This window comes from Carassius gibelio, chromosome A16 (assembly GCF_023724105.1).
Source record: "Carassius gibelio isolate Cgi1373 ecotype wild population from Czech Republic chromosome A16, carGib1.2-hapl.c, whole genome shotgun sequence".
Lineage (NCBI taxonomy): Eukaryota > Metazoa > Chordata > Actinopteri > Cypriniformes > Cyprinidae > Carassius > Carassius gibelio.
The window spans coordinates 3,041,549-3,059,944 of record NC_068386.1 but is presented as its reverse complement, the minus strand read 5'-3'; the positions used below and the strand labels follow the sequence as shown (position 1 = coordinate 3,059,944).

General features: G+C 36.0%; 2 protein-coding genes across 7 annotated transcripts; one reads left to right on the top strand and one right to left on the bottom strand.

Moving 5' to 3' along the window:
• Nucleotides 1–1,120: 1,120 nt before the first annotated feature.
• LOC128031074 (4-galactosyl-N-acetylglucosaminide 3-alpha-L-fucosyltransferase 9-like) lies at nucleotides 1,121–3,164 on the bottom strand. Its single transcript, XM_052619291.1, has one exon. It carries the CDS (start codon nucleotides 3,162–3,164, stop codon nucleotides 2,052–2,054), a length of 1,113 nt encoding a protein of 370 aa, XP_052475251.1. The 3' UTR covers nucleotides 1,121–2,051.
• Nucleotides 3,165–5,810: 2,646 nt separating this feature from the next.
• On the top strand, nucleotides 5,811–18,088 carry LOC128029986 (antigen peptide transporter 1). Of its 6 annotated transcripts, none has more exons than XM_052617437.1 (14): nucleotides 5,811–5,970; nucleotides 7,127–7,173; nucleotides 9,493–9,827; nucleotides 9,908–10,094; nucleotides 11,108–11,222; nucleotides 12,165–12,295; nucleotides 12,403–12,608; nucleotides 13,222–13,419; nucleotides 13,578–13,706; nucleotides 13,893–14,081; nucleotides 14,311–14,484; nucleotides 14,896–15,055; nucleotides 15,359–15,495; nucleotides 17,156–18,067. In XM_052617437.1, the coding sequence occupies exons 3-14, from the start codon at nucleotides 9,513–9,515 to the stop codon at nucleotides 17,387–17,389; spliced, it is 2,175 nt and encodes a 724-aa protein (XP_052473397.1). In that variant the 5' UTR covers nucleotides 5,811–5,970; nucleotides 7,127–7,173; nucleotides 9,493–9,512; the 3' UTR covers nucleotides 17,390–18,067. The 6 variants fall into 6 exon arrangements, with proteins under 6 accessions (XP_052473397.1, XP_052473393.1, XP_052473394.1 ...); XM_052617433.1 differs by having other exon boundaries at nucleotides 7,127–7,303; XM_052617434.1 differs by lacking the exon at nucleotides 7,127–7,173 and having other exon boundaries at nucleotides 17,156–18,088.
• The last annotated feature ends 308 nt before the right edge of the window (nucleotides 18,089–18,396 follow it).

The following is an 18,396-nucleotide window of genomic DNA, read 5'->3' as shown; positions in this document are numbered from 1 at the left end:
AAATGTGCACAAACTACTAGCTACTACTAAATATTGTAGAAACATAATTTTCTGTAAAGTTGCTTTGTAACGATTTATTTTGTAAAAAGCGCTATACAAATAAACTTGAATTGAATTGAATTGAATCGCGAATCATTTGAGTCAGTTCGGGAGTTCGCAGCGGGTTCACGAATCATTTGAGTCAATTTGGGGATCGCGAATCATTTGAATCAGTTCGGGAGTTCAGAGCGGGATCGCGAATCATTTGAGCCAGTTCGGGAGTTCAAAGCGGGATCGCGAATCATTTGAGTCAATTTGGGGATCGCGAATCATTTGAATCAGTTCAGGAGTTCGCAGCGGGATCGCGAACCATTTGAGTCAATTTGGGGATCGCGAATCATTTGAATCAGTTTGGAGTTCGCGAATCATTTGAAGCAGTTCGGGAGTTCGTAGCGGGATCGCGAATCATTTGAGTCATCTGACTTCAGTTTGGGAGTTGGAGCGAGATCGCAAATCATTTGAGTCAGTTCGGGAGTTCTCAGCGGGATCGCGAATCATTTGAGTCAGTTCGGGAGTTCGCAGCGGGATCGCGAATCATTTGAGTCAGTTTGGGGATCGCAAATCATTTGAATCAGTTCGGGAGCTCGCAGCTGTTTCGTGAATCATTTGAGTCAGTTTTGGGTTCGCAAATCATAGCTGTATATGGATAGGCATTTTTAACTAATTTAGTAACTAGTTCTAATTAAGTTTCCATGCTTGTTTAGGTGTGAAATGTGAACTGGTATTTTTTGTTTTAATGATGTGCCTTAACAGTATCATTTATGTTCCAAAACTAAACAAATCGTGCCTAAAAAGTGCACGCATCTAGGCTAATGTAAAGTTACATTATGAAGTCATACTAGTGCTCATGTGCATTTTGAGTGCGTTCTTTCACTGCATTATTCTGTATATTCAAATGCAATTATGAATGCATGTGAATGATCACAAAATTTAGGATATGAACCCTTTGTGCCAAAAGGGTTCTTTCTTGTCATTATAGAACCTTTTTAGCATAAAAGGTTCTTTGGAGTTGAGTAAAGAACCCTATGGTTCTATATAGAACCCCGATGATCCCTTTTTTCTAAGAGTTTGTTGTCATAAAACTATAGCCTATATAAATAAAAAAAATTTCAGTCACGGCTTTCAGTAAACAACTGTACACATACTCTTACACATTTATCTTACATATCTAACAGCTAATGCAGCCATATGCATATAATTTGCATGTTATGCCGCACAGTGCGCACAGGCTTCCAACTAACAGCTTATCAACAATTTCAACATTGGGGGTGGGTTAAATTCAGAATAAATTTCCCTACGTCGATCAGTTAAAGTAATCCACCAATACAAGATTCACTTTGATCATTCACGTCATTCTTAACTGACGACACGCCCACAACAGCAGCGGAGCTGTCAATCTAGAACTAATGGACCAATGATGTCGCTTAAAACCGCCCTCATTTACATGAACTCTAACCGCAATATTTGGAAAAGCAGAACAAACAAAAGCAGAAGGGCAAATTAGCATAAGCAAACAAAAATTAAAACATGAGCAGAAAATGTTTGAGAGGAGGAAAAAAGAGACCAAGGCAAACATGATTTTGTGCGCAAGTCAGACAGTATTCGCATTAATATTTCAATTTTGTGCAATATAATTTTAAACGTATTTAAAGTTTTGATCCATGCTTATTATTTTAAAAAATGCGTTATAATTTTTTATTTTATTTACTTGTATTATTTTTCAATCCGTGACCATTGTTTGCTATTCTGAAAACATTGCTTTTATTTGTAAATCTTGTGCAATATACTTTTGCATGCATTTAAATTTTTTATCCGTGACTGTTTATGGGAAGGGAGCTTGAGTAGGCTATAAATTAAAACAAAAGCATCTTCACTTAATTACTAAGTAATTCATAAGCAATGATTTACCAAAACAGTTACAAAATCTAATACCATAATTAACAGATCATATAAAATACAATCTATTTCATAAACATTGTAACTGATAATGTATAAGAAAACCTGGGGTAACTTTAATTGAAGTACCACTCATAGAGATCATGAGCTTCTTTATATTCCCTGTGTCGTGCTACATGGTCACAAGCAGTGCATATAGCCAGATTAAACTCTTGTGTCTGGAATATCAAGGGAGGACTTGGAGTGAGATGTTTCCTCCAGTTAAAGTACTTGTGATATGCATCTTCATCCTTGTCCAGCTGAAGCAGATATTCAGCTAGTGACTTTGCATCTGGGAAGTCATTGACATGAATGAAGGACTCGGCAGGAACAAAGTTCTCATAGTTTCTTCTCGGAGGACCCAACACCACAGGGACGGTTCCCACAGCGAGTGGCCCGTTTATCTTCTCAGTGATGTAGTCTTTGTGAATGGAGTTTTCAAAAGCAAGGTAAAATTTGCAGCTTGCCATGGTTGGATAGTAATCATTATAATCCAGGAACTTTGCATAGGCTTTTCCGAACAAAGTCACTTGTATGTATTTCCTGAATTCTCTGTAGAAAACGTTCCTTGTGTCGACACCAGTTGAGGGATCATTGTTACTCACAATCCAACACACCAGTTTGTCCTTTTTAGGAATCACAAAATCCTCATTAGGTTTCTTCCTGGTCATCAAGCGCATCCGTACAGGAATATCAGCATCCTGTCTGTAGCTGAGAGTGAGATTGAACAGGTTTTCCAGACCTGGTATCCTTTTGGTGTTGGTTGGAGATTCCAAATGTAACCAAATCCACCTCTGGAACGGAGGACGAGGAGATGGAGGAAGGTTGGACAGATCCCAGTTGATGGCTTTATGAAAAACGATGACATCATCTGCATCGTTGTAGAGAGCTCTATCATCCGTCAGATGACAATTATCAATATCGCAAAACTTTATGCAGTCACCGAACTCAAACCTGTCATTTTCAGGCCAAACCCATAACAGAACTATAGGTTTCTCCTCTGCATTTTCAGTTACTGAGTTGTTGCTCTTGGCAAAGTTAATTTCTGAATTTCGATCTGGTATAAAAACTGGAAGTGGACAGTTTTTTGAAGGTGAGAACCAGAAAAACATAATTCCAAGAGAGATGACACCTGCCAACGTGATTATGATACCCAGACGAAACAGCGATGGGCCATTTGTTTTGGCCATTTTTTACTTAAAGAGAATAATTAAAGAAAGTTAATTTACTTTTACAAACAAGAAGCTCTTTAATAAAACTATTGTAGAATCAGTTCAAACATTTGTGAGAAGCAAAAACTACACAAGTAAAAGTTAATTGTTATCTTGTAATAAAATATAAAGTTGAAACATTGACAATTTTGTCTAATAAAAACAACTTAATTCAGTTCCTCACCTGATTAAAAGAGAAAAATCTGTAATTTGGTGTCCGATATAGAGACAAACACAGAAGAGAGTTTCCGTCGAAAGAAGAAATGAATGGGTTGGCTTGTTTTGAGGTTTGTGATACCTGCAGGAAGTGCCAGTGCTTGACACGAACCAATAACATCACCTCTAGCTGAGGGTGATGTAAGGGTTTTTTTTTTTTTTTGAACAGCTAGAACAAAACAAACAAAATATACACCTACAATGGCATGAATAGTTAAATGAGTATCAAGCAAGGCATATAACAGTTAAATAAATACATAATAATAATAATAAAAGAAAACATTCTACATTGTAAGTACATGTAAGTACATTTTAAATTTAAAAGTATATAATAATTAAGAAGGGGTTTATTAATTCCTCTTCTAAGAGACCAAAGTCTCTTATTCCTGCAAATGTCTGGGCCTTTTTCATTTTCATACATTCCAATTCTGGAAATTAAATTACCCTTGAATCCAGAAAAATAAGGTTTCATCTTCATACATTTGCATTTATGAATGAATTTTTTTCCCAGAATCAACATTAAATTAATTAATAAATAAAATATACATTTCTTATTTAGAATGCAATAACAATGGAAATGGAAAATGGCTCATTTACACCTCTGCATACAGACACCCAACTGTACAAATTCATTTATAGATTTAAAACTCCTGAAGAGAACCTGGAGAACCATGTTCTGTAGAGTTCAGTTCCAACGCACTTGGAAAGTGCTCCTGATCCTGAAGACCTTACTTAGCTTAGGTGTGTTTATTTGGGGTAGCTAAACTCTGCAGGACTGCCAGGACTGAGAGCCCTGGCATTAGCTCTTCACATTCTTTGCATGTGATTTATCAACACCTAGTACATCTTAAAATATACAGCTCATGAAAAATAAAAGTTCCAGATGGACAAACATTAAATGCATAAACCAGTGTGAATAAACAATATCTTGAAATAGATTTGGAGGTAGGTTGAAAAAGCCAGAAAGGGAAGTTTTAAGTAGCTGTACAGCTTGAAGTGTGAAGTTTATTCTTGTACACAGATATGGCATATTCATGGCAGAACACATGAAATTCCTTTTTTTTATTTGTCTTTTAAACTAATGAAACAGAAATCCTGTCGCCCCCTCTAGTGGACATTAAGTAAGGCCTTCATTGCTCAGATAACAAAAGTCACTAGGATTTTTTGGGAAGGTAAGTCTGACCAGTTATACAGCAACGCGAGCCAGACGAGTCTAAAGATCTGAGCTGAATTTGGTGAAACATTAAAGTTTTATTCTCATAATAAATAATAATAATAATGTTTAAATATATGTTGGCTTTCTCAAGCCCAACAAAGAAGACTAAGAAGAGAAACATCATTCAATTTAGTATGTAATAAAACTAATATTACTAATTTATTTAATGAATTTAACTATAGCCTATTAATTTTCACAATTATTTATAAATGTCACACACATACAGTAACTAGTGCCTTTAGACTTAAAAGACGAGAGTGGTAAATGTTACAGACATATCATGGAACTGTTCAGTCTATTATTGATTTTTATTTTCACTTTGCTTTTATCCAAGGAGACAACAATTTGCACTGTATATATTAGTGGGGCAATATTCATACAATACTATAACCTAGAAATAATTTAAAGGGGTCACTTGCAAGTAGCAGCAGCACAAATTATGTGTCCAACTACATCTGACTAAAAAGTAATGCTAATTAACAGTGAGTGGTGATTTCAAACATTATAGTACTGACTCTTATTCTGCCTGAGAGAATGAAAAGACCATGGTGAAAGCGGAGCGTTTCGACCAATCAGATGAAAGGACCGTTTCAGCTCCGCCCACAAGTGCCCTAATCGACAAAATGAGATGTCGAGCCTTAAATTAAACGGATAAACCAATAAACTAAAGTTTTACGGGATCCCGGCAGACATTCCTTCACAGAAATCAAAAAGACAATTGTGGTTGGTTGAATGCAGTGCACACTTCATATCAGGTAAAATAATCTATGCATATTAACTGGTGTGTTGGTTTTATTTAATAAATCAGCAAGTTTCTGTTTTATAGGTGAAAAGTCGCCAACCTTCAGCTCACTAGCTAGTTTAAATGTTAAACAAATATACAGCCATAGATGTGTGTGCCATCCTTTGAATGGTCTCTTAAAATAATACACATTGCTTATCATAGTTAGCCCAGCATTAGAAAATAAGCCTTGACAAAATTCCCCAAAACCAACCAAGTAATTCATATGGCCGTATGGCAAGCTGTCACTGTCCTGCAAAGTCAGAGACTGTACATATTCGGACAGTTCCGAACCTTCTTCTGCATCCATGTTAAATAAATCCCTCCTCAACGTGCTAGTTTACGCTTGTCAACATTGCGTCCGCGCCTCTTTTTGCCTCCAGATAAGCCCCGCCCACCCGGAGACGTTGTAATGTTTACAAACTTTTAAGGGGTCTATTGAATTCTAAATAGGAAATGAAATGATCCCTCCTGTAATCGAGGTCAACGTCATTGTCAACGTCACTAACGCGTCGCGAACGCTGTAACGTTACTGTGGCTGCTTTCGGTATCAGGTGTGGACACTGGAGAGAGTAAGCTTAATTTCCATTCCCTCTGGTATGGTTCGCATCAGCTGTTCTGTTCCTCGTGCGAGTCTCGCAGACTTGCACTGCTGCTGTGGCTGTCTTTGTTGTGTGTGTGACTATGCACGTATCATACTGGTCATCGGTATGTCTAATAGAGGCTTGCTAAGTTTGGGTGAGGGATTAACGTATAATAGTAGAATTGAATGGTAACATTCTGTTTTTATTTCAGATGCTCTCCCTAAAACATTGGGAGTGTTGACTGCTAGTCCGGTGTAGCAGTCGATTCCAAGTATAGGTCTCTGCAGGAAAGTAATGGGAGTTACCAGATCAGGGTGTTTTTCTGTTGCCCATCCCTTCTGAATGTCGGTTCCCCTTTCCGAAAACATACTGCGTAGTTGCCAAGTTACCATACGTACGATCAGAACTAGCGTGCGCAAGAGGCGCGACTGAATCAAGTCAAATGGTTCAAAATATCGTCCAAAATCCTATATTTGAAAGGAGAGGGTTTTCAACTTGAAAATATACATTAGAATAAACATTAGAATGCTTTATATTTTGTTTCTCTTTGTTTTATGTTATCTTCATTTACATTTGGCTAAGTGTTTCTCTCTGCTCTTCTTTGACTTTGTATCTTCTAATAGGTTTTTTTTCTTTTGTATTTTCTTTTATGTATTTCTATTTTGCATAGAACCCTACCCTTTGTCTTTGGGTTTATTTTGCAGTTCATTATTTTGTGTGGCTTGTTTTATTTCTTCGTTACTTCCTATTAACAATGGTAACATTCAGTTTTTTTTTGTTTCGTACGATCCTTGTTTTGTAAGGTTTTTGTTGGCCATTTGATTTTTTGTTAAATGCAACCTTTTTTTTTTTTGTATTTTTCTATATTTTGTATTTTGTATTTTTTGTTGCTTAGTTTATTTTCTTGAAAACTGTTAAAACCAACTGTTTCTATTGTGCATTTTCTTAACTCTTTTGATTAATTGATTCATTGCAATTTCAGGGCAAATAGGCCTTGCCTATTCTCTTTTGCAGTTTTGTTTTAATAATTTTGTGTTTTGTCATTTAGTTTGTTAAATCAACATGAGGACAGTTCAGTACCGTGTTTAATAATTCGGTGTGCATTTTAGTGACTCTTTAAGATTGCTCTGTTCTTGTGTCACAGGATCTGGGGGCCAAAGTCAGGGAGGCCGGCTCTGTTCCCTTCTAGTGGTGTGTTGTTCACGTGTGCTGTGTCCATCTGAAGAATTATTTCTCTGCTATAGGCAGATAAAATCTGACAGCCTGACCCTGCTGGAAGCCCCAGTTAGCTGGTGTTCGTAGAGCAAATCTCTTATGACAGGTATTGTCCATATTGTCCACACACAGACAGGTCTGGAGTTAGTCAAGTTCCTCTTGATAAAACACCATGACCCCCTCGTTTAAGAATCACCAAGATGAAGACCTGGTGTCTTCTCATTTGAGGCTGCTCAGGGAGTCTTGGATGGTTTCTTCAGATGGATGCAGCAGTATCAGTCCAGTGATGCTGTGTGACGTGTGTGAGCATTCGTGACTCTACAGCTCCCTCCCCGAATTTGTCCCTCATTCTTTTTCGGAAGTACTGCGGATATCTGGATGACTTTCTGCCACTGTGTGGAACAGAATGGGAGCGAATCTGTGTGAATCTGAAAGGTCATCATTATCGCAGGAGTTTGACCTGTTTATGAATTATTTTACTGCAAGAATTTGTAATGAAGGAAATTTGACAGGACAATTGATCAATGCCACACAGAAAAACTTCTCTTCCTTGTGTTTAAACTAGACATATCTCACTTTTATATGTTGCTAAAAATCTTGTATTTTTTTTAAGCGGTTTGTCAAAAAAAAGTTTGGGGTCAGCAAGTGTTTTTTTTTTTTTTTTTTTTTATTAAATTAATACTATAATATTAAATTAATATTGATAATAAAATTCAAGTAGATTTCTTTTTATTTTTTTATTTTTGAGATAAACAAGCAAGACAAAGACATTTGTGTAATATATTTCCTAATTATATATTTCTGTACTGTGTATATATTTTCTAATGATGTTCCTTTTTTTGGTGTCACTTTCATTAACATTGAAAAAAAAAAAAAGTTCATAATGTGTTGTATAAACAAGTGAAGTGATATTATGCGGGAGGGGTCAAGCACCAAAATCAAGCAAAGCACAAAAGCAGACAGATCTTTATAAGGCTGCATTAATATGCTGTTAACGGTAACTGTCTTCAGTTATTCCCTTAATATTTCTCTTGTGGCCCGTATAGTGAAAAACATTTATTTATTTTTTTTAAATCAGTGCATGAAATAAAGCTGCTCTTAATTTCCAATGACTGAATTGTTAATTTAAATAAGTTTTTAAATTAACAGACCTGTATAAATAATTTAAAAAAAAATAAACCTTTTTAAAAACATTTCCATTGAGGAGTAGGCTATAGGCAAAAATTAAGCATAAGCACCTCAAGTGGTGTTACGCTATGTTTAATGAAACATAATAAAAAAAGTAACCTAATAAGAAGAAGAATGTAACAGGGCTACATTACTTGGAAGTACTAAATCCTCTTAATATTTCAATTTTTTGATGCTTTTGACGCATCTCAACACACGGTCCACAGTGCCACTGTGTGGAAATAGTTGCACAAATTGTCGGCACTGTATCTATTGTCTTAGGACTTAATCATGTTTTCCTGCAAATTGGCATTGAGAGTTACTGACTCTTGATGGCCAGAAAAAAATGACTAAATACTGTAAATAAATAAGAATAAGAATCAAATTTAATTTTATGTGCGTTCATGAATTGTATTAATTTGTAAGTATCATATTTGCCAGTTGGTATTAGAGGTTATATTACTAAAATCACTGTATATAAAACACAAGATAGCTGAAGCTTATATATCAGGGTTCCTCAAATCTTGTCCTGGAGGGCTAATGCGCTTCAGAGTTTAGCTCCAACCCTGATCACATTCATCTACCTGTGATTTCTAATGATCCTGAAGACATTGATTAGCATGCTCAGGTGGGTTTGATAAGGGTTACAGCTACAGTTACAGCTAAACTCTGCAGGAAAGTGGATCTTGTGGGCCAGATTCACTCAAATTGATTAGTTTTCTTAGCAACCCCTCAGGACTGTTAAGCCTCTGTAACATTATAATTTCTCTAGTTTATTGACTACCGTATTTCTTTAAGCTATAATGTATTAAATAAATGTGACGACGACATTGAAAACATTAAATTCTTACATTTTAAAGCAGATTTTCTTATTGTTTGTTTCCTTCTTTTTTTCAATGGCATTCTGTTGTCTTCATGCAGTGCTGGAAAATCTTTACACTAAATACATAGATAAAGATAAAGATATAAAATGGACTGTTGAGTAAGCAAAAACACATCGAACATAATATTAAAATACAAGAGAACTTAATTGAAACCGAAAAAAGAAATTCCATTGTTTTGCATTGTTTTTACACTGGTTGTTTCTCACTGCTAAGTTCTGGGATTTGTTTGGTTTCTCATTGGCAGTGCTGGAGGTGAAGGATAAGATGTCCGTTCCTCTGTTCGCTCTGTTGGCAGTGTGTGTGGACGTGAGTGCTGTGATGGTCATTGGTTTCATCCAGCTCTCCTCTTCCTTCATCAACAACACCTTCATCCTGCTGTGGGCCGGTGGTCTGCTCCGAACATGTCTCCCCGTCTTGGTCTCCTTCAGCTGTCCTGGCATCCCAGCGTGGATGAGAGGATCCGAGGGGATGCAGACAGCTGCAGTTCATGGTCTTGTTTATCCAGTGTATATCTCCTCCCTCTGGGCTTGTGACAGGCCTATAGTGGAACTGGTGTGGGGTTGGCACACCTGTCAAGGGGTAAGATGGGTCTTAACACATTTAAATGCTGTTCCCGGTGACATTTTGAAAGTGTGCATTAAATTAGGATTATATTTCAGCTCCTGCAGGGCTATGTGGTGTTGGCTTCTCTGTTGCTGTGGAAACGGCATGCTTCCACTCTCCTCCTCATGGTCCAAAAGGAGAAAACCGAGCGGAAGGATTTGCTGCAAAGGCTGCTGGGATGCATGAAGCCTTTCAGTGGATGCTTTGTAGCCGTCTTTTTCCTTATTTTTATTTCTTCATTAGGTAAAAATATGTCAAAGTCTGGTTTGACCATCCTGCAAAAAAAAAAAGAAAGAAAAACAATAGTGCATTCAATTCTAATCCTGTAAGTGCCATGGACCCCAACCTGTGATCATCCTTGAGCAAATGACCCCAGTCCTAAAATAAAAAAGGCAGCTCTGTAATTGCATATATCAAGACCCAATTTATATTGTTAAAAATATTATATTATAAATATGTCTAAAATATTATTTGGCAAATATTTACTTTCTTTTATTATTTTTAGAATACAGTTAGATGTATTATTTATGTATTCAAATCAAATGTATATTATTAAATGTAAATCATTTTATCTATTTATTTAAATCAAAATGATTTATTTATGGAGTCTCTTTTTAATTTATAACTTAAATTTTTACTTTTAATTGTTACAGTTTTTCTCTTACCTTTTTCACAGACCCTTGAGGCCCTTGCCAAGACAACATATAATGGGACATATCTGTTATGGCTGTATGATCAGTAAATAATTACATTGAAATCTAGCCTATAGTGTCATTTAAAACTATAATGAGATCTAATGTTACTTTTACTTTTACTTGCTCTGATAGTTGAGTACACAAAATCATGCCAAGTTTGCAAACAAAATAAATATAGACTTTTCAGCAACTGTATTGAGCGTATTGATTATTCTCTAGAACAGTAGTCCACACAACCGAACACATATGTTTGCGCGGCCCACTGCAAAAAAAATGACTTTATTGAATGAACTGGCAAAGAACAGAAAATAACTCAGGCTGGCACCACTTGGCACAACTGCTGTTGTTCTGTACCACATGCAGCAAAAATATCTAAGATAAATTGGCAGTATATTCTTAAACCAATCAGTGAGCTTGAATAGTGGAAGCATAGTTAGAGTTTAATATTTATGTTTTGTTATTTAATGGGTCACTGATCATAAACTTGGATCTTTTGTCTGTAAGCAAATTAGAAGATGCAGACAATGTTAACTGCAAGTGTCAATGCATATTGTCCCGCAGGTGAAATGGCGATTCCTCATTACACTGGTAAAATGACTGACTGGATCATGAATGAAGATGAACCCAAGGCTTTCAACCATGCTATCACTGTCATGACACTGATTACCGTTATGAGGTAAGAGCAAAAATCTGTCACAGTTATTAAGTTGGCTTGAGAAAGTCAACTTACTGAAATCCTATTTAAATTTATTATTCTTATTCTTCTAGTCGCATGCTAATCATGCTAGAAACATGCTAGTAACATGCTAATCATGCTAGAAACATGCTAGTCGCATGCTAGTCATTCTAGAAACATGGTAATCATGTTAACAACATGCTAGCGACATGCTAGTAACTGGCTAATCATGCTAGTGACATGGCTAGTCACTTGCTAATTATGCTAGTGACATGCTAGCAACATGCTAATCATGCTAGAAACATGCTAGTCAAATGCTAATCATGCTAGAAACATGCTAATCATGCTAGCGACATGGCTAGTTACTTTCTAATTATGCTAACGACATGCTAGATACCTTGCTTATCATGCTAAGTACATGCTAGTCACTTGCTAATCATGTTAGCAACATGCTAGCATCTTTGCTAATCATGCTAATGACATGGTATTCACTAGCTTGTAATGCTAGCAATATGTTAATCACTGTCTTTTTTAAACTTCTTAAACTTTTAAATCTTTTTAAACTTTTTAAACTTTTCACATTTTCAAACTTTCTAAACTTTTCAACTTTCTGGTCATGCTTTCCCAAGCCAACTTAAAGTTTGTCTTGACAAACTTTTTTATCTAGTTATTATTGCAGTTATTTATCACAATCACATTTCAGCATTTATGATAATAAGAAATATTTCTTGAGCAGCAAATTATCATATTAGAATGATTTCTGAAGATCATGTGACACTGAAGACTGGAGGAATGATGCTGAAAATATATTAGATTTTTAAATATATTCAAGTAACATTCCTTTTAAATGGTAATAATATTTCACAATATTACTGTAACAGACAGATTCTCAAATGCAGTAAAGATAAAAGCACATCTCAGGTTTCCATCTGTTTTCTGCAGCGCTGTGTGTGAGTTTGTGTGTGACCTCATGTACAACAGCACCATGAGCCGAATACACACGTCCATCCAAGGACTCATCTTCCAGTCTGTGCTGAAGCAGGAGATTGGGTTCTTCGATAAATCTTCCCCAGGTAAAGCTGCAAACGTATTCCATTAGTGCAGTTTTTTTTATCAGGTAACTGTTGCTATGTTTGATTGTTTTAATGCATCCTTTCACTGTTCCTGGCTTCCTGTCCAGGGTGTATTGAATCTCACATTACCACTGCCACCAACGAGATGAGTACGTCTCTGAGTGAGAACTTGAGTCTGCTCATGTGGCACTTCATGCGTTTCGTCTTCCTGTTGGGCTCCATGGTGCGGCTCTCCCGCACGCTGACCTTCTTCACCGTACTCATCCTCCCCATCATCTGGATCATCCCAGAATATTTTGGCCAGTGTAACCAGGTACAATTATAGCTGAAGAAGATATAGCCTCTAAGTGCCATCTGAAATTTTCATCTAAAATCCTAATATATAAATGTGTGTGTGTCATACATGAGATTGTAGGATAATATCTTAAAGTATTTTTGTACATTTATTTTATTTTTAAGATATCTTTAATATCTTAAAGTATTTTTGTACATTTATTGTGCACATGTGATGTTAGTTAAGTCAAAATGTGGTTAATAGGGCTTTATATGTGTGTGTGTATGTGTGTGTGTGTGTGTGTGTATGTATGTATATATATATATATATATATATATATATATATATATATTAATTACATCAATTAAAAAACATTTTGTAACGTTTTCTTTACACTTTCTGAAAGAAGACATATTATGGAAGTAAATCAGTTTAAAATCTCAAAATTGACCAGTACATGAAAGAACTGTGGTTTTGTTTGTAGTATCTTTTCTTAAGACATCAGTGGAAATAAATCGTGCAGAAAAAAATTAGCATTAAAAGAGAATGTGCATTAAAAAATAGGGTAATTTTTCATCTTACACTGACTTCATGTTTCCAGTGAAACCGTTTTCTGTAGCTCATCAGACGTGTGATTATATTTTTCCCACAGAAACTTTCTAAGCAAGTGCAAGATTCTCTTGCCAAGGCCAATGATGTTGCCAAGGAAACCTTCTCTTCCATGAAGACAGTAAGGAGCTTTGCAAATGAGGACGGAGAGACCGAGAGGTACAGGATGTGCTTAGAGGAAACGTATGCCCTGAACAAAAAGGAAGCCGCTGCTTACGCTGCCTCAACTTGGACCAATAGTGTAAATGATTTTTGATCTACTGACAAACTTTGATTTGGCCTGTAGGGGCAAAAACAGGAACAAAACATGCCATTGAAGCATATATTAGTTTACTATTGTATATATTCATTTATTATCTAATACATCTTGAAGTTTGAAATCAAATGTGCATTTTTCAGATGTCGAGTCTGGCTTTGAAAGTCTGTATATTGTACTATGGAGGCCGGCTTGTGACAGGAAGTGATGTCAGTAGTGGCGATCTAGTGTCCTTTGTGCTATATGAGCTTCAGTTCTCATCAGCTATGGAGGTAAGACTTCAGATTCTGTCTGTTCGAGCACAGACATCGTGCTTAACAAGAATCACTCTTTAAACAAAACCCTGTTATACTTTAGGAATGCCCTGGACCCACAACACCCTAGAACTCCTATTGCATGGGAAAACACCACTTATAGTTTGCTTTTCTGTCTTTAAACCAATGCCTCTTCTATCACAGGGACTTATGTCCACATGGCCAAAACTAATGAAGGCAGTCGGTGCTTCAGAGAAAAACTTTGAGTACATTGACCGAAAGCCTGATATTCCTCCGGATGGATCCCTCGCTCCTGAAACTCTGAAAGGACACGTGCAGTTCAAGAATATCACCTTTGCTTATCCAAAGCAACCGGACACAGAGGTGCTGAAGGTATGTGTTGAGAAAGATGTCCTATTATATTACACAAAATCAAAAGAAAAAAAATCATGTTTTGTCCAAAGAAAATTATGTCTGTTTAGCATTATGACAGTGAAAGATATTTTAATGCAATGAAAAATTCTCATTCTCTATACTGCAATGGCAAAAAAATGTTTTGAAAAATATTAGTTAGAAATATTATACATCTCATATTTAAATAATTTGTTGCTGGCCTCTCTAGAACGTTTCTCTTGAGCTGAAGCCAGGTCAGATCACGGCTCTGGTGGGTCCATCAGGTTCTGGAAAAAGCACTATTGTGAGTTTGCTGGAGAGATTTTACCAGCCTCGAAGTGGGAATATTTTCCTGGACCAGAGGAGACTGGTGGATTACAAGGACCAATATCTACATGAGAAGGCAACCCGATTTTATTCTATAGTTCCCATGGCTCGGTGGTAGAGCATTGCATTAACAGCCCAAAAGGTTTTGGGTTAGATTCCCAGGGATAACACGTACTGATAAACAAAATGTTTAGCTTGAATGCACTGTAAAGTCGCTTTGGACAAAAGAGACTGCTAAATGCATAAATGTAAATATAGTATCTGAGAAAAAAGGTACAATAACTGTCACTGGGGTGGTATGCTTCTGTACCCTGTTTATGCCTAAAAGGTGCATAGTAGTAACTTAAAGGTACCAAAATGGTACATTTTAGTACCTTTTGAAAAGTTACCACCACAGTGACCGCTTTTGTACCTTTTTTCTGACAAGAGTGTACTAAATAAATAAAAGTTACATATTCTTTGTTTGCCAACCTCTTTTAATCTTCAGATTAGTGTGGTGCCACAGGAGCCACTTCTGTTTGCTCGGTCAGTGCAGGAAAACATCAAATATGGCAAAGAAGATGCCTCGGATGAAGAAATGTACACTGCTGCCAAGCTGGCCAATGCAGATGACTTTATTTTGAATTTGCCTAGAGGATATGACACGGGTGAGTCTTAAAGGAATAGTAACATTTGCATAATGTACTTAGGACATCCAAGATGTATATGAATTAGTTTTTCATTGGAGCGGATTTGGAGAAATTTAGTATTGCATCACTTGCTTTCTAATGGATCCTCTGCAGTGGATGGGTGCCATCAGAATGAGAGTCCATACAGCTGATAATGATGGATTTGTTTCCTAAAAACATGCAGCTTTTCACTTCACAAGATGGACTGGACTGTCTAGCAAGTCTTGTAACACTTCTGAACATTGGTTGAGAAAGTGACTCATGTTGTTTTGTTATTGTCAGATGCTGGAGAGAAGGGTGGTCAGGTCTCCGGAGGTCAGAAGCAGCGTATCGCCATCGCCAGAGCTCTGATTCGGAAACCACAGATTTTGGTGCTTGATGATGCTACCAGCTCACTGGACACCGAGAGTGAACACAGGGTAAGAGGAGCGCTTACTGATGCCGTATACACCATGAAACCAACAACCTTATGTGTTGAATATTCACAGTATGTTTGCAATAATTTTGCATTAAGCAGCAGGGTGAATATTGCAATGCACTTTTATCCGAATGACTTTCATCACAACCTGCTTTGAAATTTGGCCATTAGGTTTGCTAAAGAGAATATCATTAGTCTAGGACCTATAGACTCTAATTTAAAGGGGGGGTGAAATGCTCGTTTTCACTCAATATCCTGTTAATCTTGAGTACATATAGAGTAGTACTGCATCCTTCATAACTCCAAAAAGTCTTTAGTTTTATTATATTCATAAGAGAAAGATAGTCTGTACCGATTTTTCCCGGAAAAACACGACCGGCTGGAGGCGTGACATGTGCGCGGAGCTAAAGAATGTGGTATGTACTGAAACTGTATATATTTGCTTAGCGGTTTTGAAAAAAATGACTAAGTTCCACTTTGTCGTCTTTTTTTTTTTTTTTTTAAGCTGTACATGTGGAAAGTGCAGTTTGATGACAACATCGCATGTTGTTTACTTGATGTGCTTACGCGCTGATAGCTAAGTTAATAACACAGAGATATTTGAAGCAGTTTTACTCACCGAATGCGGTTCCAACACACGATCGTGACCCTTTTTCGTTGGGACTGCATTATCCTTAAGAAATAAATGATGTGCAAATCTGGCGTCAAACTGGGCCTTGTTTGTAAAACAAGCATCTTCGAAATGCAGGGAACAAACACAAACACTTGCACAACTCCGTTGATGCTCTGTAAAAATAAACTCCACCCACTGGTCCCTTAATGCTGTTTCTCTTTTGGTAATCTGTGCAGGGTTGTCTTGCCCTGGCAACCAAAAACATACTCCTTTTGTGACATTTCGCGACACTCTCGCTCTGATCAGTGAAGTCTGTTGTGCTCTCAGTGCTCTGCTATACGGGAGCGCGCTCTTCCGGCAGAAGTGCCTTCAGGACCCATATAAGGAAATTCCGCTCCATCTAACGTCACACAGAGCCATACTCAAAAAAAACTTTCCGAAACTTGTGACAAACCGGAAAGGAGTATTTTGGTAACAAAAATACTCCTTCAAACGTATAACTTAATTTTTGAAACTTTGTCCATGTTTAGCATGGGAATCCAACTCTTTAACAGTGTAAAAAACTCAGTATGCATGAAATAGCATTTCACCCCCCCCTTTAACAAATGTTTTGAAGCACATCTCTGATTTAAATCCCAGTAGTAAGAAGTTTAGTTCAGTTTTGTGAATAATTTCGAGCTGCTTTAATGAATCGATTAAAAAACTATGAATAAATAAAAATAAAAAAATATGCAAACATATTTATGTTTTATATATATATATATATATATACGTGTGTGTGTGTGTGTGTGTGGTAAACATTAGAAATCGAAGCCTTTAGTTTTATTTTCAGTTTTAGTTCTTAAAGTTGCACAATTTTAAATCTCTTTTGCTAAAATGACTGCTTGGTTGAAATTATGTTTTTTTTTTGGAGAAATTAGTAACAATAAGTAATTATGTATTTACAAACATCACCTAAGTTTAAAAAAGATGGAGATGTTTTGTGTAGTGTTAGTGTGATTTTTTTTTTTTTTTTTCTGATCTTGGGTTCTCATCCACTTCTTCTCAGGTGTACAGCGCTCTGCGGAAGGAGCTGAAGAACTGTACGGTGCTGCTCATCACACACAGACTGAGCGGTGTGGAAAACGCAGATCACATCATCTTCCTCCGAGAAGGGGAAGTGGCTGAGGAGGGGAACCATGAACAACTGCTAGCCAAACATGGATTCTATGCGGAGTTTGTGAAACAACAGAAAACTTCAATCCATCGCAACACAAGAGATGTAACAAACTCCATCCAATGATCTAGACCAGCTGCTCTACATTTAATCTGAGTTTAGCAGAAATCAGATGACAAATCCTTGCTTTTTTTTCTCTATTAGCACATATTTCTCAGCTATTCATTTGTTAACGCTACTAATGTTTTAAAATTAGGTGTAAATATCACAAAAATGCAAGCACAAAGATATGGATTAATCTTACTAAGATATTGCAAAAAAAACCAGAATAGATTCTGGACGTGTGACTTTTTTTTCCCTAAGATCACATCTACAAGAGTCTCTTTTAGACATGTATTATATTTCAAATATATTGTGTAATTCATAGCATTAAATTGCACATGTATTTTTAGTTGGACTAAACACATTTTTAAAATATGATTTAAAATTAAAAGTAGGATTTTTATTTTTATTTCTTTTATTATCCTTTTTTATTTTTATTTATCCTTTTCCTTTTTATTTCTAGATAAAATATGTCTTGTTCTTAACATGTTGCCTGAAAATCAGTTGTAATACACTTTCCCATCAAAGTACCTTAACCATGTATTTATTTATTTATTTATTTATTTTGTTATGGTTTTTATGTTTTTATGATTGATGTGTTCAGGTTGTAAATAAAAGTAGTGCTTCGTAACTTTCATTAGTATGGCATTTTAAAACATTATGCTTATTATGGACATGTAATGTGTTATTTCATTTAATCGATTAAAGAAAATATATATTTTTTTAAAAATGTCTGTAATTGTTGACATTGAAAAAAATCCGGTAGTGCTAGAAAAATTGTTAATTTTGTAAATGTTTAAAACTTTAATAGGTGAATCAGAAACAGTAACACAAAAAAAAGCTTTTTATTATTTAAATAAATATGCTTTTGAGATCAAAAGGAAATTAAGGGTTACGAGGGAAAATATTTTCTTATAAATATTAAACTAAGAAGTTAACTATTTTATATCGTTCAAACTATAATAAAGGAAATATTTTTTAAGTAATTTAACCATGCGTGCAGTTAGTGTTGAAGCTTAATTAACATGCTA

Bases quoted from the DNA above. Each gene is read 5' to 3' on its own strand.
- LOC128031074 (XM_052619291.1), bottom strand. From the start codon at position 3,164: ATGGCCAAAACAAATGGCCCATCGCTGTTTCGTCTGGGTATCATAATC.
- LOC128029986 (XM_052617433.1), top strand. The intron at 13,420-13,577 runs GTAAATGATTTT...TGCATTTTTCAG, and splicing joins CCTCAACTTGGACCAATAGT to ATGTCGAGTCTGGCTTTGAA. The intron at 14,485-14,895 runs GCAACCCGATTT...TTTAATCTTCAG, and splicing joins ACCAATATCTACATGAGAAG to ATTAGTGTGGTGCCACAGGA.